Source organism: Xyrauchen texanus, chromosome 37, assembly GCF_025860055.1.
Source record: "Xyrauchen texanus isolate HMW12.3.18 chromosome 37, RBS_HiC_50CHRs, whole genome shotgun sequence".
NCBI classification, from domain to species: Eukaryota; Metazoa; Chordata; class Actinopteri; order Cypriniformes; family Catostomidae; genus Xyrauchen; species Xyrauchen texanus.
In genome coordinates, this window is record NC_068312.1 from 36,762,428 (window position 1) to 36,787,682 (window position 25,255).

The 25,255-nt window shown below is 38.3% G+C and overlaps 1 protein-coding gene across 1 annotated transcript in view; it reads left to right on the top strand.

The window, feature by feature from the left end:
* LOC127630598 (homeobox protein cut-like 2) overlaps positions 1-25,255 on the top strand; it is a 131,499-nt gene that overhangs the window by 53,629 nt on the left and 52,615 nt on the right. The window contains exon 5 of the mRNA XM_052108213.1: positions 24,228-24,306. Within this exon, the coding sequence (XP_051964173.1) occupies positions 24,228-24,306 (79 nt within the window). The remainder of the gene's footprint in view (positions 1-24,227; positions 24,307-25,255) is intronic.

Below are 25,255 nucleotides of genomic sequence, written 5' to 3' on the forward strand. Positions count from 1 at the left end.
TAGAGTAGAGGTGCTTATTGATGTTTTAGGAGAGCTGTAGGCCGGTATGAATGTCGAAGCACATCCTGGATTGTTAAAGTCTCTGCAAAACGTTTCCCTGCATATTCTAAATCTGTGCGGGTCAGAGGGTGATAAGGTGGGACGTCCATCTTATTTGCTTCCAATAAGTGCTATTGAGCTCTCAACCAATGATGCACTGGAGCTACGCAAGGACCGCCTCCCTCATTTCCATGTTGCACTCAGAACAGTAAAAATAAATACATGTATAAATAAATAAATAAATATATAAATATGGAAATAAATGTATGTGGGAATAAAAAAATCTAATAAATAAAAGAACACATAAATAAAAAAATAAAAAACAATGCAAAATAAATAAATAAGTTAAAAATAAATATAGAAAATAATAAAGGAATAAAGTCATACAATGATAAATTCAGGAATACATTTAATTAAAAACAAATTATATTTGTTTTATCAAGACATTTATTCCTTTATTTATTTTTTTATTAGTACATTTATTTATTTATTTATTATTTTTGCAGGTTTGGGCCTCCATAAGCCTGACGTTCAATATTAAACTATTAAAACCATTATAAGAATACATATTACATGTTAAAAATGATGATCATCTAAGCAAAGTGTAAAATAAACAGATTTCAATAATAGCTTTTTTGAAAATGATTTCTTTAAATCTGTAAAATTTCGACTGTTCCACAGTTATGGCGTAATGTCCACCACACCTGACAATTTTGCCCCTTATTAAGTTTTTCAAAAGTTAGTGTACTTGTTAACCAAGTGTACTAATGTGTCAGTGAAGAGCATACTTGAGATGAAGTATTAGACGAGAGTGATGTTTGAAGAAAACAAATATAAATCAAGGTAAACCCAATATTGTGAGCAGAATATTTTTTGGGGCATAATTTCCAATCAAGCTGTAATTTTGCCAAATTAAGTCTGAAAATATTATATAATTATGTGTATTTAGGATGCATAAATTGCTAGCTATGGAATTAGCCTCAGCGAATCAAAGGAGCAACATTTATGCAATGCATAAAATCATGCAGATACGGGTCAGGAGCTTCAGTTAATGTTCACATCAACCATCAGAATGGGGGAAAAAAAAATGTGATCTCAGTGATTTGGACCGTGGCATGATTGCTGGTGCCAGATGGGCTGATTTGAGTATTTCTGGGATGTTCACACACAACAGTCTCTAGAATTTACTCTGAATGGTGCCAAAAACAAAAAACATCCAGTGAGCAGCAGTTCTGTGGACGGAAATGTCTTGTTGATGAGAGAGGTTAACAGAGAATGGCCAGACTGGTTTGAACTGTCAAAGTCTACGGTAACTCAGATAACCACTCTGTACAATTGTGATGAGGAGAACATCATCTCTGAATGCTATTCTGAGATGTGGGTTGGTGCTGTTTTGGTGGCACAAGGGGGACCTACACATTATTAGGCAGGTGGTTTTAATGTTGTGGCTGATCGGTGCATTTATGTGTATATACAGTATACATATACTGTATATAAAGATATGACCTCCTTAAATAGCTTCTACGACATTAGCTACTTTTTGTTATTGCATGTTGTGTAGCAAACCGCTCTTTTTTTATTGGGCAGCTTGACTCTAGTTATTAAACTACTTAAAATTATGAGCAGCTTGAGACCCTACAGTTTCACAGTGGTTTCTCCAACACTGGTGTATATACATTAATGCTTGTTTATGACAGTGCCTTTCCACAGGCCGAGAGATTTGAAGAATGACCGGAGGTGCACAGAGAGACGCGATATAGCACTTTTATTACATTTCATATTGAGACCAATCTTAGGGAATAGATGTCTCTCCTGCAGACTGCTGGCTGACTAAATCATCTCAGTGCCAGGCAGTGTTGACTGTAATGCATTCATTCATTACTGTAATTAAATTACTTTTGCACTTAATAAAGTAAGGGATTACTGTGTTAAATACTGTATAGACTATAGAACAATTCTATATAAAACAATAGTGAAATTTAACGTCTAATATTAAAATATGTGTTTTCTAATATAACGCTGCCCCTTTAAATTCTTTGGCCAGCTCATGAATAATTTATTTCATTTTGTATGATTTGTTTGAAAGACTTAAAAGAACAGTTTCATGTCTATCCTTGTATTGTTCACCTGGTCAAGGTTGATCAGTGTTTTAGAAAAGTAATTAGTAATTAGTAATGCAATTACTTTTTTTTTTTAGCGTAACTTACCCAACACTGGTGCCAGGAGTCTCACCGTTCAAACATGCTTGCACACATTATGTCAAACCCTTTCTGAGTCTATTGTCACGACTTACACACTCAGCAGCATACTTCTTTGTTTCATATGCACTTTTTCTGCTAATCTGCAGACGTTTGAATATGTCCTTTGAAATATGCAAATGAGTCACAAGATCTTAATATACATTTAATTACTTTAATCATCGTTTTGCAAGCCATGCAGATATTTATCCCTGTCGGCAGCTATTTATACCATCAGATGCATCCCGTGTCTTCATAACTGCATTTTTATTTTACCGCAGTTTACCATTGTTTATCCCGTTTACCTGCACATGATCCATGACCTAGAAGTCTCTATTTGTAATAGTGTTTTTCAGGACTGTTTGTCAAAGATTAGAGTTGTTTAAAGCGATGGCAAGTGTCATTTACATTGCCAACTGTAACTTTTCGACCTAAAAATACAAACACTGCTTGTTTGTGATTGTCATCTTTCACTTAAAAGTGTTTGCTTCCTTTAAGCTGCGCAAAGGTTTTAAAATAACATCCTGTAATTGAGGTGAATGTCAAGATGGTAGTGTAGGTACTAACAGATGCCATCAAACAAAATACTGCTATAGTGACTTCTCCCGTTTGAAACTTATTAGCATCCAATAATAGGGTGTTGCCGTCACATTGTTGTGTTTGGAACGGCCCTCAGTAACAAACTGCTACCAAATGGTACGTAGGTTTGTTTGATTCTTATAACTTTGTTTTTTCTCTCTTTTGTTAGCGTTGAATGTAATGATGGGAGATCACTGATATCCCATGTGTTATGTCACCTGTATTACTTCTGTACAGTTCATACATTTCTAGAGAAACTGGGCCAATAAAGCTTAGAAATACTGCGTTTCATTGCGGTTTATTGGAAGAATTATGCCGTCTGATTTTGGTTATTAGGAAAGATAAATATTTTTGTTTTAATGGTACTGGAAGTGCAGAAAATGTTCTTTGTCACCAAGAAAAAGATGAATGCATGCAAAGGGTCAGACAGTGTCCATTCATTAGTTGGTCTTTCATTTGCCAGCACAATTCCACAAAAATATCCAATATTTAAAGCTGATGTGGGTAGTTTTTTTGGATGTTAAAATACTTTCAATAAAACTGAATGCAGCCAATTTTTGGATGGTTTAAAGGCAGAAATGTGACACTGGTAATTTTATAAAAGCACTTACATTCATTCTTCTGTTTAAACTTGTGTATTATTTGAGCTGTCAAGTTGTTAAAAGTGATAGTTCACACAAAAATGTATTTTATCACCCTCATGACATCCCAGACGTGTTTGAGTTTATTTCTTCAGCAGAACACAAATGAAGATTTTTAGAAGAATATCTCAGCTCTATAGATCCATACAATGCAAGTGAATGGTGACCAGACTTTTGCAGCACCAAAAAACACAGGAAACAGAAGTAATCCACACAACTCCAGTGTTTTAATCTATATCTTCAGAAGCAATACAATAGGTGTGGTTGAGAAACATAAAATACAAGTCCTGTTTAAGCTGAATCTCCACTTTAACTTTCACTTTCAGATGTAAAATTGAAATTTGACTTGACTGTTTCTCGCTGACACCTATTATATAGTTTCTGAAGATATGAATTAAAACACTGGAGTCTTAATGGATTACTTTTATGTTGCCTTTATGTGATTTTTGGAGCTACAAAGGTCTGGTCACCATTCACTTGCATTGTGTGGACCTACAGAGCTGAGATATTCTTCTAAAAATCTTCATTTGTGTTCTGTAGAAGAAAGAAAGTCATACACATCTGGGATGGCATGAGGGTGAGTAAATGATGAGAGAATTAAAATTTTTGGGTGAACTGTCCCTTTAAATCACCTTTTTTACTGTAGTTTTAGGGTTTATGGTGTTAAAACAAAGTGGTAAAATGTAATATATCTTTACAAAAAAAAAAAGGTCCAGTAAGCATTTTATTTGACACTAAAATCATGTTAACACACATTGTTTACATCTAACATCTACTTTTGAAACAGTACTTTAATGTTTATGGATTGGCTCCCATTCACTTCCATTGTGCGGGTCACCCCCTTCAATGTGTTTCGCCATGCGAAGAGCGAAAAGAACACAATGGAACAAACTTATACCCGTGCTTTAGCAGCGGAGACAACAGGATATTCAGTAGCTGTACTACTGTAGAAGAGAAAAAGGTCCGAAGCAAGAAGACAGAAAGATTGGTAAAGGCATTGGTAACATTGGTACGGCATACACAAGGTGGAAAGATTTTGATAAAGGAGAAAAACCTGAGTAGTGATGTCAATGTTGCTTCTTTTTGTTGGACAGGTTAGACATTATTAGTTGTTTAGACCATGCACTCTCTAAAATGGTATCAGTGGGATTTACACAAGTTAAAATGACGTTTCAGCTGTGTTTACAAACGCAACCGGAAAGCAACGTGTAATTTTATTTTCTTTGTTATCACAGCTATAATAAGGGGGGCCCATCTATCTCACCTCACATCTTCATTCGTTTAGTGCAAAGTAGCTTGGCTCAGCGATTGTTGTGGATTTTGTGTAAACTATGACTTTGGTTGCTTGGAAACAAAACGAGTATTCATGGACTTCCTAAATTTGATCATCCAAAACTATTCTATTCTTTCCTTTACCATGATCGCTGGATAATGAGGTTCATTTTATGCTAAACAGTTCACTAATAAAGGTAATAACTGTCTTTAGAATTGATATGTAGTGGTGGTGTAGTGGTCTAAGCACCATAACTGGTAATCTGGTAATCAGAAGGATGCTGGTTCAAGCCCCACAGCCACCACCATTGTGTCCTTGAGCAAGGCACTTAACTCCAGGTTGCTCCGGGGGGATTGTCCCGGTAATAAGTGCACTGTAAGTCACTTTGGATAAAAGCGTCTGCCAAATGCATAAATGTAAATGTAAATATGAGGAACAATAATAATCTGCCCTTAACTGTGGAAGTCTCATCATGTTCGCTTGAATTCTGACCTTTGTTTTTAGGCAAAGCTATTATTTTATAGTAGTAATAAATAACTTCAGAAATTACCTCAAATTCCGACATTTTCCAGATTCAAATGATATCCCAAAGCTGGTGGGGGCAGCAGAGACGATCATGCCGATCCCCGTCAATAGATGACAGTATCGGTACTGAACCCTTGTGCGTCGATAAAAAAAAGTTACTCACAGGTCCTTAGAAAACAAACATAAAACTGCCAAAATAATAATATATATTAATATTATTTTCCACTTTTAGTGAGTAAATTTTTTTAACCAACATCAGTCCTGATCATGACTACCAAATATTCATTCATTTTCAGGACTTTAACCCTTTAAATGCCAGTTTGTTTAGATAATTCCACTGTTGTTTTTACACACACACACACACACACATACACACACACACACACACACACACACACACACACACCCACATACACACACACTCTGACATCCATATCAGCACACCCACACAATTTTAGCTGCATCATTTATTCAATTGGCCTGCAGTGATCTATAATAAGCAAACAGAAAATAGGGGAAAAGCATGTATTTGCTCCACAGGCTAAACATGAGAAGAATTGCGCCATCTGGTGGAAAATAGTAACATTTAAATTTTGAAGCCAGAGCTCCGGAATGAAAGTATAATATTATATAATTCATGATTTTATGCTTTAATGGCACTGGGATCAAATATTGCACTTTTGATGGGTTTCAATGGGGACATTTTGTACTGAATGTCCTGAGTGTAACTATTTTGTGTACTGTAGGTGTTTTATAGGAACTGAGGTTGAAATATCAATATTCCCCTCAAAATACACACCTTTGGCAAAGTTTATGCAGTTGGCATTAGCACAGCCAAAATTATTGAAAAAACCAAAATTAAAAAGACAAAAATGTCCCAAAGGTCGCACAAGGATTAAAGTGCATGAAGAAGAGCAATGCTAACGCTAGCTGGAACTACTGAATGCCGCTTTAAAGAAAATGAAGGACAAATTTAAATTACATTTTTGTTGTAATCAACATGATCACTAATGCTGTCGATTGAGATTAACTTGTGTTGAATCTGGAATATTCCTTTAAGGCCCCGGTATGAACTACATGTTACTATCTAGAAAGAGCTAGCCTATAGGCCAGAGAGTAGGTGGTACAAGTGTCCCATTGAGAGGAACAACCCAGCATCCGGGTCACAAGAGGAACAGCCATCACAGTGGATCTGCTCAGCCAAGAAATTGGCATTAAACAAACAGACTGAATTTACGTTACGGCTCTTAAGAATTTGGCACAAAGACGCGGCGCTCTGCGGAAGCTTTGGCCGTTGTCCAGATAGTGATGCAGGAAGTCCCAGTCTGGAGAGTTATGGGACTCATCAGGGCTCTCTGTGGTTCCTCGGGGTCTCATTCTGCTCACGCTGATTTACACAGCCTAGGGGGTCTCCGAGGTCATATTCATACACGCCTAAGTGGCTTGAAATTATTAGCTTCTTATCACCAACCGATTCACGTCATTTTTCAAGTGTCTGGACTCTAAAATAACTTGCAAATGCTCGCAGCTGTAAAAACAGACATCATTCACACATGCGGCGTCAGTTGTGCTGTATCTAATTTATTTTGCCTTCCATTATAATGTTTTCACACAAACTAAAACACTTCCTCAGACGCACAGGTCTAGGTTAATACCCTTTGTTCAAACCGTCTGCTAATTATAGCAGGTGATGACACACCTTCACGCTGCTCCGGCGATCCATCTTTTGACAGCCCAACGTTGAAGCTTGTGAAAAAGGTAGGATATCTCTCTGTGAAATATTTATGACATCAAAAAGCCTTAAAGGTTATTACAAATTAATAATGAGAGGGTGAAGTTGTAAAAAAAAAATAGCCTGGCCAGGTCGGCCGGGGTGTTTTAAATGTTTAATTCCACATACAGCGGCAGTACATGACACGGACTCCTCTCCTCGTTTCTTATGCCAAACTGCACAGCAACAAGATTCACTTGAAGCTAAATTGCGTAAGATATAAAGACTTGTTTTATGTAGTTTATTTCTGTTATGTAGTTTATTTTGTTGTTGTTTTAATAAATGTAAATAAGTATTACATGTATTAAATATTTCCCAGCAGAAAATTAAACCAGTTTAAACCAGTCTTGAGGTATTTTTTCTGGTCTTAAGCTGGTTTAGTTGGTCGTCCAGATGGCCTTCCAGACTTAATTGCTGAAAAGTGCCCCAGAACCCTCTAAAACCAGCGAACGGGGGTTATGTTTTGATGATGTTAGAAGGGTTTTGGGCACTTGTTCAGCTGGGCGACCATTAAAGCCAGCTTGGCGAGGCTGGGAGACCAGCTGAACCAGCCTGAACCAGTTAAAACCAGCAAGCCACCAGTGGCTGGTTTTAGTTGTTTTAATTGTTCTATTCCACATAATAAGACTTGTTTGAGAATATATTCCGAATGAAGTTGTTCTTGACCAATTGTTTTTTCTTGTCCGCTTAGACCAGCCTTGGGGCAGTTTGCTGGTCTTAGCTGGTAGAAGCTGGTTTAGTTAGCTGACTAGATGGTCTTCAAGCCTGACTTGAAGACAAGTGTCCAAAACCCCTCTAAAACCAGCAAATCAGGCTAGTTAAATCTGAATAAGCTATAAAGCTGGTCTCCTAGCCTGGCTAAGCTGTTCTTGTTTGATGATTCTGGTTCAGGCCGGTCTGGTTTGATGATTTTAAAGGGGGTACGGGCACTTGCCAACTGGCCGACCAGCTAAACACCATCATGCACAGGCGGGGAGACCAGCTTAACCATCTTAATCTAGCTAAGACCAGCAAACCACCGTGGTCTGGTTTTGGCTATTTTTTATTTAGCAGGGGTTCCTTGAGGTACTGGGTCAACACTTGGCTTTTTAACACTCAAAAACCCTGTTTGTCATCGCTGCTTACTGTAAGGATTATGCTGCCTGATATGTAGTTATTTGTGAAGATGCATGGTGATTCTTTCTCATTTCCTGGTGTTGGGAATGTTAATGCGTGTGTGGATTGTCAGCGGGTGTTCGTTCATAAATACACTATTTCTGTGGGTCCCGTGACTGTTTCAGAGTCTGTACGTATTCCTTTGTCAGTACAAAAGATGGTGCTCTCCGCTGACATCTTTAAGTTCACTGATGCATCACTAAACAACGAACTGAAGCCTCCATAGGTTTGCAGACACCGAAAAGCTCTCTGGTGCGGCTTTATTTTTTCATCAGTTTTCCTCATGCTCTCATCTCTGAAGTGACTCGAACTGTCGCCCCTGAACACTTCACGATAATGACGGGAGACACTGTACAAAATTGCCTTGCTTATGGTGGTAATGTTAGCTGTCTGTTCCGGTGTTGCTCTCGCTGGAGACGGCGATCGTGGCAGCCGGTCTGAAGTGAATTTGCTGGGCGACTACCTGGAAACATCAACAGTCATTAATTATGCAAAACTCCCCTCGCTGTGGGAGCTGAGGAGCTGCGCGCTACGGCGGAGACGACTCCTATTAGAGTCAACGTGCTCCATGCTGCCTAGGGCCCTGCGTGGATTACACTGCTACTCTGACACACACACACACACACACACACACACACACACACACACACACACACACACACACACACACACACACACACACACACACACACACACACACACACACACACACCGATAAACACAGATGTGTTTGTTGTTCAATGAAACGGTTGCCTGTACATTTTGGAAAGACGATTAGTAGATTTTAAACATTCTATAGTGCTAATTGCATTGTATCATCTCAAGCCAAATGAATACAAATAATATGTTGGTATATTCTGATCTTGTGATGAGGTGCAACTTCAAAAGTCAACTATATGAGTTTTCTGTAACTAGTAGAAAAGATAAATGTAGTTTTATCTGTCTATTGTATGTGATGGGGCGAATATGCTATGCATAATTAATCCTGTCAAGCATGGAAAACAACAGATCATGTGTGTTAAATGAGAGTGGCCAACTATTGAACTTGGGTCCTCTGAAAACTCAAAGAATGTCTTCCTTACTTTTGATAAACTTCCTCTTTATTGTGTCATTTAAAAGGACAGTTTACCATTATCTGTGGGGTTAATAAATGGCATGACAGGGGGGAACCAAAGTTAAGTACAGATAAATTGTCCTGTTTTAATTCAAATTCATGTTTTTAGGACATAAGTGATCTAGTGTAACTGGGGAAAGTTTTAACCAAAATATGAAAGTGATTTTTTTGATTATTATATATATATATATATATATATATATATATATATACTGTATAAATATGAAACATGCCAAATGTGTTTTAATGTAATACTATCTATATAATTAATTAATTAAAATAAACAATTGTAACAAAATACAGTAACCACGTTTCAGGTTTAACGAGATGTAATTTTCATGCCTGTGCAATTTACGGTGCATTACCGTTTATATTATTTAATGATAAACTTGATATATATTAACCTTCTGAAACTGTAAAAATCTGCTTTTCACTTTATAATGTATTGTTAATCACTGTAGGAATTACAGAAGGACATGAAGTTCATCATTAGTGGCTTTCCACAAGAGCAATGACCAATAAACACATAGAGACAGAGCTCAGTGTCACTCACACAAACACTAAACACCATCAAGGTAACACATGTGAAATTAAAATAATGCAAATAGCATTAAAATAAACATTAACTAAAGAACACAGAACACCACAAAGTATATAACTGATATTAAAAATAAGAAAAAACATATCTATTCCCATAAAATATAATGAATGTAATGGTCATGCAGGGAATTCTGGGAATGCTTGATTATTGTTTTTTAACATCGTTTTAATAATAATTTTAAAGTACTGTCTTGTTAAGCGTAGTATATATTTTTACCATTAATTTGACAAGAAAAACATACTGTTTACATCCAAAAATGTTTTTTTTTTTTTTTTACTGTAAAATTGCATGTATTTTCTTTTATATTATAATTTTTTTATATAACAACATTTTATGGTAACTACCTGTTAACCAATTACATTTTTTACAGTATATTTATTTCGTTATAAATATATTAATAAAATGTAATACTATTTATAACTGGCTGTACGACTCCTTTAATATTAAACTTAACAAAATTAAACTTTATATATATATATAAATATACACACACTGGCGGAAAAAAGTTTGTAATAATGTACAGATTTTGCTCTTATGGAAAGAAATTGGTGCTTTTATTCACAACTGATCACAATGTTTATTCAGGACATTAATAATGTGAATAATTACTATTACAATTTGAACAAGATGTTCAGAACTTTTTAAACTACTTCAAAGAGTTCTCATCAAAAAATCCTCCATGTGCAGTAATGACAACTATGCAGATCTTTGGCATTCTAGCGGTCAGTTTGTCCAGATACTCAGGTGACCTTTCACCCCACACTTCCTGTAGCTCTTGCCATAGATGTGTCTGTCTTGTCGGGCACTTCTCACGCACCTTACAGTCTAACTGATCCCACAAAAGCTCAATGGGGTTAAGATCCGTAACACTCTTTTCCAATTATCTGTTGTCCAAGGTCTGTGTTTCTTTGCCCGCTCGAAACTTCTCTTTTTGTTTTCTGTTTCAAAAGTGGCCTTTTCTTTGCAATTCTTCCCATAAGGCCTGCACCCCCGAGTCTTCTCTTTACTGTTGTACATGAAACTGGTGTTTAGCGGGTAGAATTCAATGAAGCTGTCAGCGGAGGACATGTGAGGTGTCTATTTCTCAAACTAGAGACTCTGATGTACTTATCCTCTTGTTTAGTTGTACATCTGGTCTTCCACATCTCTTTCTGTCCTTGTTAGAGACAGTTGTGCTTTGTCTTTGAAGACTGTAGTGTAAACCTTTGTATGAAATCTTCAGTTGTTTTGGGCAATTTCAAGCATTTTATAGCCTTCATTCCTCAAAACAATGATTGACGAATGAGTTTCTAGAGAAAGCTGTATCTTTTCGGCCATTTTTGACCTAATATTGACCTTAAGACATGCCAGTCTATTGCATACTGTGGCAACTCAAAAACAAACACAAAGACAATGTTAAGCTTCATTTAATGAACCAAATAGCTTTTAACTGTGTCTGATATAATGGCAAGTGATTTTCTAGAACCAAATGATCAATTTAGCATGATTACTCAAGGATAAGGTGTTGGAGTGATGCTGCTGTCTAGATTTGATAAAAAATGTAATTTTTCAAATAGTGATGGTGCTGTTTTACATCAGTAATGTCCTGACTATACTTTGTGATCTCTTGAATGCCACTTTGGTGAATTAAAGTAACAATTTCTTTCCGAAACAGCAAAATCTGTACATTATTCCAAACATTTGGCTGCCTGTGTATATATGAGTATATATGTATATATGATATAAAACTCTCACAAACACACCCACCCTAATAACACTCTCTCAGACTGTCACATCCATAAGCATTCTCCCTCTTGTTAGTTCCTCTCGTAGATGCAGTTTTATTAAGTTTGCATTGAATGGCGTGCAGCATTTAACTAAGTATAACACGTGTCGCGTTTGCTGTCCTAGACGTACCGCCTTCATCAGTCATGGCACAGTTCCCTTCTCCCTGGCTGCTGCCACACTGTTTGTCTGATCTGTTGTGCTGTCTGATTGCCTGTGTACTGATGTTTTGACTCCGAGGTAGAAATGGAGAGAAAGTGGCAGATCTGACACTTAATATTTCACTCTCTGATGGCTTGCTGAGGACGGGCTGCGACATTTTTACGTTACTATTAAGTACTTTGGGCTCGGCTCCAGTGATCTGTGTGAACTAGATGTGGCGTTCTACTTGAAGTGTCCCGTAGGGAGCTTTTAAGATGCTTGTTAGCTTCCAATTAGAATTTGAAGGGTGGTGTAGAGGTTCAGAAACAAGGATGGGAACCAGTAGGTTGCTAGTTCGAACCCTGCAAGGAACCAGCGTGCAAGGCACCCCTTACAAATATAAGTAATTCCAATGTACTTTGTTTTATACCATAGGACTGAATGATACCAATATCATATGTACCAAATTTATAGCATATTATTTTCATCTATTTCATGTGGATTGGGTATTTCAATATCCTATAATTTATTCCATCAGGGAATTGATTTTAACTTAACTTATATACCATTAAAGACAGTCCTACTGTGAGCTACGAGGCTCCAGAAGAGAAACGGCCCACCAATCTGAGAATCATGGAAAACAAAGTGCGCCAAAAGAGCTCTGCAGTGACCCTCCCATCACATGACATACTTTGAATAACTCAATGAGTCGCTCTCAATACACTCTGAAAGTACTTATATATATATATATATATATATATATATATATATATATATATATATATATATATATATATATATGGATATTTTGCAATACAATTCAAATATATTGTTTCAATACTTGCAATCAACAACTCTAAATAAATAGCTTTATTTTTTCCCTTTGCTTTTAATTCGATTTTGTTATTGGGATTGTAGTTCATTCCCTTATTAAAGACATCAAGTACACAATCTTGTATACTTGTCTTTTTGTATAATTTTCAAATACCTTTTTGTGTGTGCTTCAAATCAAAGTTTGTAAGCTTGTGATTCACCTTGAATCTATTTGGTTTGCTATATTGCTTACAACTCTTTAATTAAGGATGTATAATCTCCCTATGGAAAATGTGAAAGGGAAAAACACTTCCAGATCCAATGCGGCTGATAATGTGGGCGGGAACTGTTGCACTTTATAGATAAAAATAAAAATCACTAGTAAGTTTTCTTTAATTTCTTAGTTGTTTGCTGAGAGCAAAGAGATTAAATGCAGACTTTTTCTTAAAGGAAAAGTTCACCCAAAAATTTATGTTTTTGTTGTGTACCATAAAAGTTGTCCTTTTGATTGTACACTTTATTCAAAGTCTTCTTCAAAGCCATACAATAGCTTTGTTTGAGGACAGATTGAAATGTATGGTGTTATGTGATGCTTTTATAGTATTTTTGGCCCTTTTTGGAGCTTGGAGATGTTGTTGAATGGAAAAGCTTTGAAGATACTTCAAAACTTCTCCTTTTAGGTTCCACAGAATAAAGAAAGTCATATGGGTTTGGTCTCACACAAGGGTGAGCAAATAATGACGGTTAAGGTTTTAGCTTGACGCTGACCATCAGCGTGTCATGCGTAGTGAGTGAGCCCCTTGTTCATCAGCATTTCTTTGCTTTGAGTGGATGTTCTGTTGGCATGATGTCCTGTTACACTGAAACAAAGGCAGCGTTGACACTGGTAATTAATTAGGCTATTACGCCTTCTGCAATGATAATTGCCTGGTTGGAAAGTCACCAGCTCTGTGCGGGAGAAGAGAGGAGCCACGGCGGCCGAGATACATCCATCATGGACCAGACCCTCTCTCTCTTTTTCCACTGCGCTGGCTCACCTTGACTGGCACCCGAGTGGTCATAATGGATGAGTTTAGTTAGGTGATACATGGTGAGATGAACGTTAGGTTTCATATTTGTATGCACAAGACGAGTGAGGTTCCTGAGGGTCACTCCTCTGCCCTCAGGTCACTTACAGGGCAAGATCATCTCTGTAAACCAGTGGCGGTCATTTCGTTTCAAAAGTGGGGAAACACAGACTGTTGTTTTTGGTGTCTGCAGTGCAGCTCCAAAACAGAAAAGTTACTCAGAGTCATTTCTTAACCAATATGATTAACTAAGCTCACAATTGTTTTTGACAAAAGAAAAAATGGTAAAAAGCTGAAATTAACGTGTTACATCAGTTTGCAAACAACTGAGGATGTATTTCTTTGCCGCCAAACACTCTGCGTTCGACAGCAGTGCTTTTAAATTTCGTAATCTGTCATGTAAATCACTGTTGCAATTATTGTCCGGTTTCGCAACGTCCCGCCCAATCATCATATAGAGATAATATACTGTAAAGCTAAATGGTCCAAAAGGCAAATAGATGCAGATCATTTCAAATAGTGCTCATGAAGCTCACATAGACTCCCAGAAAAGCACAAGCGTGACACAAAATGACGTGTTTAGAACTTCTCTTCTAATCATCGATCTTTACTACCCTAAAGTTTCATGGTACCGTACTATGCCATAGTTTTCCATTGAAGCCAATATCTTTTATGGGCCTGTAGAAAAAAGCAGATTGTGTTACTTGAATGAACAGCACAATAGCGATGTGTGATATATGACATTTTTTTTCCACAATAATATTGAATTGCACAAAATGTAAACACACTACTTACACTGCAACTAAAAACACATGTTTCATGTTTTTCTACACTTTCTGCATTTTCTTTCGTCTTCATGTCACAAAGATTTTATTTTTTAAATACATTGAAAACTGATTGAAAAGTTACAGACTTCATTGAAAAAGCATTGGAATGAATGAACTTTTTAAACACATTGTTCTATTATTTTATGTAACATAAATATATAAAATATTTTAATTATGCCTACATACTTTCAAAACATAAAAAATATATAATCATATAAAAAATTGACACCGCTGCCCCTCGGCATGAACACAATACAAATGGCACATGTTGGCAGCCACTGACTGTGTCCTATGAAACACAAAGTTTTCTTCCTGCAGGGGGCGCTTGATGAGTCAGAAAAGCATCTGCACTTAAATCGCAGAATGTTTCTTTACAATGACTGTGGATTGGCCCATCCTGGCCAGCGCTGAGAAAAGGAACAGGTACCACGTGACTGCTTCGGTAGCACTCCGGACCTCTGGATAATAATTGAAACCTTATTAATGATGCTGAAAAACTTTAATAATTACTGAAATACGCTGACAATCACCCCTGGAGTCGCGAGTTTGAATCCAGGGCATGCTGATTGACTCCAGCCAGGTCTCCTAAGCAACCAAATCGGCCCGGTTGCTAGGGAGGGTAGAGTCAAATGGGGTAACCTCCTCGTGGTTGCTATAATGTGGTTTTTGCTCTTGGTGGGGCGTGTGGTTAGTTGTTCATGGATGCCGCGGAGAATAGCGTGAAGCCTCCACATGCGCTATGTCTCTGCGGTAACGCGCTCAACAAGCCACGTGATAAGATGCGCGGATTGACGGTCTCAGACACGAAGGCAAATGAGATTCGTCCTCCGCCAGCCGGATTGAGGTCACTATGCCACAACGAGGACTTAGAGCGCATTGAGAAATGGGCATTCCAAATTGGGGAGAAAAGTTACTGTAATAAAAATGGACCAAAGATTATTTAAAAAAAGGCCATCACATTTGATCACGTTTAATCATGATCGTGATTAAAGAACATATTTAAAATCAGCAGTAAAATCTGACAACAGTGGAATAATAAATTGATCACACTAAAAAACTAGTTTTCAGGCTGGTTCAGCCAATGCGCATGCGTGTTCCTGAGTTACCTGACAGGCAATGTCTGTATCTCAAAGGTGATTGGCTCTTTTACCTGTAAGGCGGGACTTCCCTTTCTACTTTCTTCTTAAATATTGATCTGTTTCTCACCCACATCTATCATGTCACTTCTGAAGACATGGATTAAACCACTGGAGTCTTATGGATTACTTTTATGCTGCCTTTATGTGCTTTTTGGAGCTTCAAAGTTCTGGCCAACATTCACTTGCATTTTATGGACCTACAGAGCTGAGATATTCTTCTAAAAATCTTCATTTGTGTTCTGCAAAAGAAAGAAAGCCATGTTTCTGGAATGGCATGAGGGTGAGTAAATATTTATATTGGAGACATTTTTACAAGGACTGAGGATTTGCCCATCCTGGCCAGCGCTGAGAAAAGGAACAGGTACCATGTGACCATTCCGGACCGCTGGATAATAAATTACACCTCATTAACGATACTGAAAAACTTCAGTGAAAATCACCCCTGGAGTCACGAGTTTGAATCCAGAGCACGCTGAGTGACTCCAACCAGGTATATATATATAATGTGTGTGTGTGAGTGTGTGTATATATATATATATATATATATATATATTCTTCCATAGCGATCTTGTGAGCTCTCTGCGGGAGTGGGGTGGCACGATTTGGGGCAACTTTCTTCCGTCGTGAGCCTGGGGCAAGGCGGCACATTTCAGGGCACCTTTTCCCCATCGCAATCAGGTACCCTGTCGTGCCATCCCAGAGAGTTTTGCTGCCCTTGGCGGCTGCCTGTATCGCCTATGCCAGGATTCGCTACTGCGAAGGCAAATAACAAAGCAATATGGTTCCACCACAGTACTTCAGTCAACCTCCACTCCATTCATCTACCTCTATTCTTAGTTTTTTTTTTATCTCATACCCACAGTTCTTCATGCTCCTGTTTTATTCATTTTTTTTTTCCGTGCTCTGTTTTCTGTAGCTGTTTCCGTCCAGTGCTGAGGTCACTTTCTACTTCAAACGTCTGTAAGTTCTGTTCTCCTGAAAGAGTCTCTTGTCTTCTCAGCAACAAAGACTTGTCATAAAGTCCTCAGATTTGTTCTCTACTTCTCTGTTTTCACCTCAGAAGTCTCACCCTAGCATTGACTTCTCCCGTGCTCGTGGGTTGGTCAGGTTAGCGCTCTTTTCAGTGGTTTAGGGGTTGAAGGGGTTAGAGGGTTTGAGTCTTGAAGACTTTGATCTTGGTTTAATGTCTCTTTCTTTGAATCTCCTCTGGATTTCGAGCTGAGCTGAGATCTGTACAAGGCTCACGGATTTGAAGCTCCACCATCATTATATGGTTCTCTCTCTGCGATATGTGCGGAATTCAACTGAACCCAGATCAGTAATTTGACATCATTCTGTGAGTCAGAGCTTTACCTGAACTGTTCAGTCGGTTTTATTGTCATTGCATTGCAAAAAAATAAATATATTGACGTAAATAGATGCTTTTTGATGAAATTATTATTTAAAAAAATATCACTCTTGAACCTCCATTGTATAGCAAAATAACGTCTCATTTTCAGAGAAATCTAACAAACTTCAGTGTGGTTTATACTTACATGAAGACACTTATTTGCCAAGAAAAATAAGCTTATTATATAAGTGCATTTTTCAATTGGCAAGTAGTTTTTTACATTTACATTTATACATTTCTGCATTTGGCAGACGCTTTTATCCAAAGCGACTTACAGAGCCCTTATTACAGGGACAATCCCCCCCGGAGCAACCTGGAGTTAAGTGCCTTGCTCAAGGACACAATGGTGTTGGCTGTGGGGATCGAACCAGCAACCTTCTGATTACCAGTTTACCAGTTATGTGCTTTAGCCCACTAGGCCACCACCACTCTACCACACCACTCCATTTTTACTCCATACATACATATACTCCAAAAGGCAAAATAATAACTGAATTTACACAAATTATTCCCTTCCAAAGTTGGCATATATTTGGTAAAAAAAAAACTTGTCAACATTAATTTTTTTGTACTTTCCGTATGATTTACTTTCCACCATGGAGATGTTAGGCAGAATGTTTCAGTCACCATTCACATTTATTGCATAAAAAAAGATGCATGAAAGTGAATGGTGACTGAAAAATTCTGCCTAACATCTCCTTTTGTGTTTGGAACAACATGAGGGTGAATAAATGATGACAATATTTATTTAGGGGTGAACTTTCTCCTCGACAAGGGCGTAGCCAGGAATTACTTTTAGGTGGGCCTCAATAAAAATGGATTGGACAAGTTTTTGCCCCAATATATCAAAATGTATGCATTTTTAAGCTATTTTATATACAAGCCCCACTGTGGAAGCAGCCATCGGGCAGAGAACGAGCAGTGAGTGTGTGAGTGACACGGGCTGCTGATTGGAATTGACGTGGGGACTGGATGTGTGTCAGAACGGCAGTTGCTCATTTCTTTGTGTGCCTGAGAGACAGCAGCCATTATAACACGCAGAATAAAGTCTACAGCCAGATTTACTGATCAGAAGCCGTGATGGAGAACTCTAGGATAGCCTTAAGCAGGTGCTTTAGTGTGCTATTATCCTCAGAATGTGTATGATCCTGTATTGCTTTTGGTTGTGGTCACTTTCCTGTGCAGTATGCATGCATTTCATACTCCTTTAGATATTTTTTAACCCCAGGAAATCAGTCATATCATACATAGGCTTTCATTTATAGTGGAAGTAAGCCATATGGACTCCTCTCATGATACATTTGCACTGATGGTAGTTTTAAAGGAACTCTCTCTAAACTCACTCTTTGTCCTCATGGACCCAAACTCTCCCTCCTGTCATCATCATAGCACCCAAAATACTCACGGCAAAACCAATGATTCACTCTGCTAATAACATAATCACCAGTTGTGATAATTGTAATTGAGTGTATAATTGCTAATTGCTAGTCTTTATTGGAGCCTCTCTCTCTCTCGCTCCCTCTTCGTCACTTTCTCGTTCTTTTATAGTTTTCGCCAATCAAGATGCTGTGAAAGATTTTTCTGTATTTCTCTTGACCTGCACAAATGGGTTACACATATTCTGTATTGCAGTTTATGTTAAATGCATCACATTCAATCGGTTTTTCTGTGTTTGCAAATAAATTGTGGAAATTCAAGCATTTGATTTCTTTCTTCATTTGTGCAACTGATGAATTCGTTAATGATTACTTAAATTATGCCTTTGAAATGTGGCAGATCACTGCTTTAAGTTTGAGCTCAGGAAATTACTCTGAATTTACACTTTTAAAGAAATAGACTCCAGTCTGGTCTCCTAAGCAACCAAATTTGCCCGGTTGCTAAGGAGGGTAGAGTCACATGGGGTAACCTCATGGTCGTGATTAGTGGTTCTCGCTCTCAATGGGGCGTGTGGTGAGTTGTGTGTGGATCGTGGAGAGTAGCATGAGTCTCCAGATGCTGTGAGTCTCTGCGGTGTCATGCACAAGTCACGTGATAAGATGCGCGGATTGACGATCTCGGAAGCGGAGGCAACTGAGACTTGTCCTCCGCCACACGTATTGAGGTGAGTAACTGCGCCACCACGAGGAGCTACTAAGTAGTGGGAATTTTTTTAAGAAATAGTTCACATTTACTCACCCTCAAGTTGTTTGAAACCTGTATGACTTTATTTCTTTAGTGGAGCACAAAAGGAAATGTTCAAGCATGTTCATGCTGCTCTTTTCCATACAACAAAAGCATATTGTTACCAGGAGCTGTCAAGCTCTAAAAAGGACAATAAAGCACTCGATATGACTTGTGCACTATATTCCAAGTCTTCTGAAGACATTTGATAGCTTTTTGTAAGGAAGAGTCTGAAATTTAACTCATTATCTACTAAACATTTTCTCCTCAGTGCAACTCTCAAATTTCATGTGCACATACTCGTCTTCAAACATTTACATTTATGCACATAACTGTTAATCAGAAGGTCGCTGGTTCGATCCCCACAGCCACCACCATTGTGTCCTTGAGCAAGGCACTTAACTCCAGGTTACTCCGGGGGGATTGTCCCTGTAATAAGTGCACTGTAAGTCACTTTGGATAAAAGCGTCTGCCAAATGCATAAATGTAAATGTCCTGGGCTGGGCTACGGAAGTAATAAGGTAAATTAGGTATTGATGTGCGATTATGGAGGCGGTCGGATGCAAATATCTACCACAGTGTGACATCACAATGTGAGGACGTAGAGAACAAGGAGATTTCAACCAATCCTCTTTTTGCCGTGAGGAGGAAGTTTTTGTAGTACAATGAACTCTTATATGTTAAAAGATCAAGGAAAATTTGATTATCATTTAACCTAGATTTTACTAATGAAAGTAGCCATAGAAGCTGCCATGGCGTAAAACCATAAAACCAACTTTGCATAATTTTGTCCATGTCTGTCCATGTTGACTTCTGTGTCATTTTACTCCCTTCTACAAATTCACAAATTTGAGTGTTTCGTGATGCTGGCTTTGGGACGTGAAGGTGTCCCATGATTCCAGCACAGCAGGCGGGATGCTCGCAACATCTTTGTGCTTCTTTGATGAGGGAATGCATGGGGGAGGATCTGCATATCAATTACAGCGCATGCATGTGTGTGTGTGTGTGTGTGTGTGTGTGTGTGTGTGTGTGTGTGTGTGTGTGTGTGTGTGTGCGTGTGTGCGTGTGCGTGTGTGTGTGTGTGTGTAAGTGTAATTGATGTCTAGGCGGTTGAGTTGAGACAGGTTAATGGTGTGATTGCACCGTTCTCTTGTTAGGAGATGACGAAGGAGGTGCTGAAAGAATGTTACGATCTTGCTGCAGTTCATACACACATCACATGTTATGATGATGGAGGTGATCGTCTGTCTGGTAATGCTTGGAAAAATGGAGAGGAAAATATCTCTTCTTGTGTTGATTCATAAGGAAATCTTTGTTGTCTTTTGCAGACTTGCTGAGATTTATCTTTGCCTAATTATCCGGCCATATGCGAGACAGTCTGTGTGCAATTCAATCATGTTATTTATCCTGATTGCATGTGTGCGTTAAAAAAAGAATACTGTGAATTAATGCGTAAACATGCAGATTTTTGTCTCTTAATAAGATTGCAATTCTCAACAAAAACTCTAAGTTACAATACAATTTGTTAGAAAAATAACAGCACACCCCTCTTGAACAAATCGCATGGTTTGAGATCACTCATGTCTGTAGCACATATGGTGCGTGATGAGTTGTGAAGTTTAATACTTCGAGTTAGGTGGTTGTTCAAATCATAACTATGCATGAGCAAGAGTTTTAGAGGTGCTTGCCCTAAGAAATACCACTAATTAAACTAATCAGATTGGCAGATGCTTTGTCCTTGCTTCACTGTGAGCGTCACACACACACACACGCACACACACACACACACGCACACAACGCTCACATTTATTGGCTTGTGTTTTTATGAGTGCTGATTGAGCAGCTGAATCTCATGTCTTGGAAAAAAGAGAGAAACACAATTGCTTTTAGACAGCGAGTGCAGGAGACTATTGTATCTGTATTGATTGCTGTAGTAGTTCTCGATTCTGAATCCCACAGTGTTTCTGAGAGCATGACACACTCATTGGGCATGTGCAGAATAGCATACTACCTACTATTGGTAAAGTAGTGTGCAGTATATAGTATTAATCATTAGATAAAAGCTGCACAGTATGCAGTAGTTATTAGGGCCCAAGCACTGTAAGTGTTTTCCTACGGATTACTGTTAACATTCTTCTTTTCAAGGTTTCAGGGGCTTTTGGGTCCCTTAACATGCTCAAAAACTCGACCAAGAAAAGCTTGACCAAGGGTGGGCTCTCTGCCGGCCCCTTGAAACTTGGATATTTGGGAGGCTCTTTATCACATGTCTTTTCACCTGTAGTCACCATACATTGTACACATATAGATCTCATCAAGCTGGACAAAGTTCACCCTCATAGTCATAGGCTCTGCCCAACAGGAAGTCTGCCATGTTGCTTTGTTTGAAAAACGCATGCTCTGGAATTTGAAATACTCCTCCTAGGGGATTTATGTGGCAGGCACCAAATGTGGGCAACATCATGCCAAGACATTGAATATGCTAAATTGCTAACAGATTGTTTATATTTCAAACGGTGTTGCCATGGCGAGGTGATAAATTAAATGGCGAAAAAATGAAAATTAGGAAGTGCTTATATCTACGGCGTGCATGGTGCGATTTAGATCCAAATTGAGATTTATGTTTGGTATTTGGGGCTGATCACATGGATATGACTATTGTGGGGCACGATCATAGCGCCACCAACTGGCAGCAGGAAAGTGTGGAAAGTTTTACAGACTTTGGAATAGCACTCTTATTTTCTTCTGCAAACTGCTTAACATTTTTTTATAATAATGTCAAGACAGTACAGATTTAAAATTATGAAAGGGGTTTTCGATATCTTATCTAGTGTTTCCATGGCAATGCATTAAACACTATTATTCCTTTACATGTATATTTATATGTTTTTGAGGTACTTGGCATGCTTGAATTTTTATGATCTTTTGCACACACATCACAATCATCGGCCATTAGGGCTGGGCAAAGGTTCACTCATGGGCGTGTAGAGGGGGCTCTGTAGTGCCAAATAGAAAATGGCGATTTTCAGGAGACTCTGTAGCACAAACCCTCTTTCAGCTACAGTTAATAAACTTTGTACATACTGTATGTAGAGCTCATCAAGCTGGACAACTTTCACATCACAGACATTAGCTCCGCCCAACAGGAAGTCAGCCATTTTGGATTGTTTGAAAATGGAATGGCTCTGGAATTTGAACTACTCCTCATAGGGAATTCATCTGACTGGCACCAAACTTAGGCAACGTCATGCCAAAACAGTGAAGATTCTGAATTTTGAACGTATTTTTGATGTCTCAAAGGTGTCTCCATGGCGACGCGATAAAGTAACAAAAAAATCACCCGTATGTTTGGCCTTGAAGGCTGATCACATCAATGTATCTACTGTGGGTCACGGTCGTAGCGCCACCAACTGGCAGCAGGAAGTGTGGCCCTTAAAACAGTCTTTGAAAAAAATCCATTCCAAAATGTCAAAATTTTTGATGCATTTTTTTACTGAAGCCTCCCGGAGGAAATGGGCTCACGGTACTTGGGCCCTTTGATTGCTGCTTGCAGCTATATTTATTCTTGTGTTCCATTCCGAACCATTGTGTTGTGCTTGCTTGTTTTGATTATTGAGGGGGTTACCACCCTCCCATCCCCCCTGGAATCTACCCCTTGCACACAGGCCTGTCTGCTCACATTTCACATGGACACAGAGTGTCACGTCAGGGGCCTGGCCGGCCGATTTATGCAATAACCTCCCCTCCAGTGTGCACTAGAAAGTCAAAGACAGCCACCAGTGCTGCAGGCCCGAGTCTGTTCCGACTGGACTGGAACAGTCTTTGTTTCGAGGTGTTCTGTGTGGTCTGTGGAACTGTAACCCACATATCCACAGGCACAGGTGCCCTCTCTATGGGGCCAGGTGGCGGCCCCTCTGCTCTCCTGCTCTGTCTTAATGAATCCATAATTGGTTTGAGTCACCTGTGGAGAGGAGGATAGCGGGGGCGATGGGTCGGGGTTAGATGAGGTGCTGCTAGAATCTGACCTGGCGTCATTGTGCACAGACTCTCAGTAGCAATTTACTTTTCATTTCTGCCGCACACACAGTGGGACACGTAGCTTTCATGTGCGTTGTCCTGTGCTATGTTGGGAATGGACTCCTACAGATTTTCTGAATCAGTATTTATGTCTTGTTTTCCTGTATATAAAATATGTAAACCTCCTTAATGCGGCCTAAATTTACTTGAAAAGCAAAATTGTTAGTTGCATAATTGAGAGATGTTTTCAGAGGATATATTTTGAATTGATTTAATTTTATTCACCATGATGGCAAACTGGTATGGAGGATCAAAAGGGACATTTTATAAATCTTTAATTAAAAGCCATCCATCCATACATCCGACAATGTGACAAATAAATACATATCGTTAAATATATGCCAATAAATGCATTAAAGTCCAATGGAAAATGTATTTAAAAGTTATTTATTGACACTTGATTTATTTGAAAAATTTAATGATTAATTAATTTATTGACATCACTACACAATTTATTTTTTAATGCAACTTGATGGATTTCAGTGTCCCAAAATGCAAATAAAATGTTCAACCCAGTTTTGTGTCTTCACTTTTTGCAGTCGTATCAAAAAATGAGTCAAGAAAGAGAAAATTGTGTGCACAGTATATGCACTAGTACAAGTAGTATGTTAGTATGCAATTCTACATAGCCTGAGGGAGTCATGTGATGAGTGTGTATGTTACTGTGTAGAGTCAATCGTATATTTAGGAGTGCATTGGATGCTTTATTGCATTGCTGAGTTTATTAGCATCCTCTGTATTACTCAAGAGTGATCATGCTAATGTTGTTCTCTGCTTAAGTAGCAGAATAAACTTTTCTCTGTGTTTGTAACATTGTGGTTTCAACATATGGAGCAGAATTATTGATCTGAATGTTGCATTGTGTTGCATGTCTCTTAAGTGCTTCCTAGACTGATGACCTCCTCTCTCTGCCACAGGTGGTTGCGTTGAGCCAGCGCAGTAAGGAGGCGGAGTCTGCATTCCTGGGAATTTACAAACAGCTGATCGAGGCCCCAGGTGAGCAGCACACCTGGCTGTGCATTCTCTCTCTCATATAATTATATGCAACTGTATGTGCATTTGTCAGTTTATTATAACTCACCGAAACATTATAAAAACAACTGTAAGAAAGAAAAACTTACTTTAATTGGTTTTGTTTAGTTTTAGTTTTTTGTTTCAAACAAGTTTCTTGTTTGTTTGTTTTTTCAAATCAAGGGAACTAATAAACAACTAAGAAAGAAACGTAGTAGTTAGGTTTTATTTTGGTTTGAATTTTATTTTTGATTTGTTTTGTTTTTTGAGATTTTTGGTGGAAATTAACAAAAAAATACATTTCTTTTGTGTCGTTGTTTCTTTTTGTGTTTTTTTTTTTGTTGTGTTTTTGTTTCTTGTTTTTTTAGTGATTAACTAATTAAGAAAAATACTTTTGTTTTGTTTCTTTAGTGGTTTTTGTTTTGTGTTTTGCTTCGTTTTATCCTTTGTTGGTTTTGTTTTGCTTTTTGCTTTATTAATAATTTTTTTGTTTTGTTTTTGTTATGATTTTTGCAATTAAGTCATTAAGTAACTTAAAAAAAATTTGAGGGTGGGGGGGGGGGGGGTCTTTGAAGGCTTGACACATTGGACTTATAAAATGCAACAGAATTTTACAATTATTTATGGCTTTTAAATGTGCTTAATGATCTTGACAAATTCGGCTTGTTTTTTTTTTCTCCCCATTTTGGAATGCCCAATTCCCAATGCTCTCCAAGTCCTCGTGGTGGCGAAGTGACTCGTCTCAATCTGGGTGGCGGAGGACTAATCTAATTTGCCTCTGCGTCTGAGACCGTCAGTCCGCGCATCTTATCACGTGGCTTGTTGAGCACGTTACCACGGAGACATATCATGTGTGGAGGTTTCACGCTATTCTCCGCGGCATCCATGCACAACTCACCACGCGCCCCACCAAGAGCGAACCACATTATAGTGA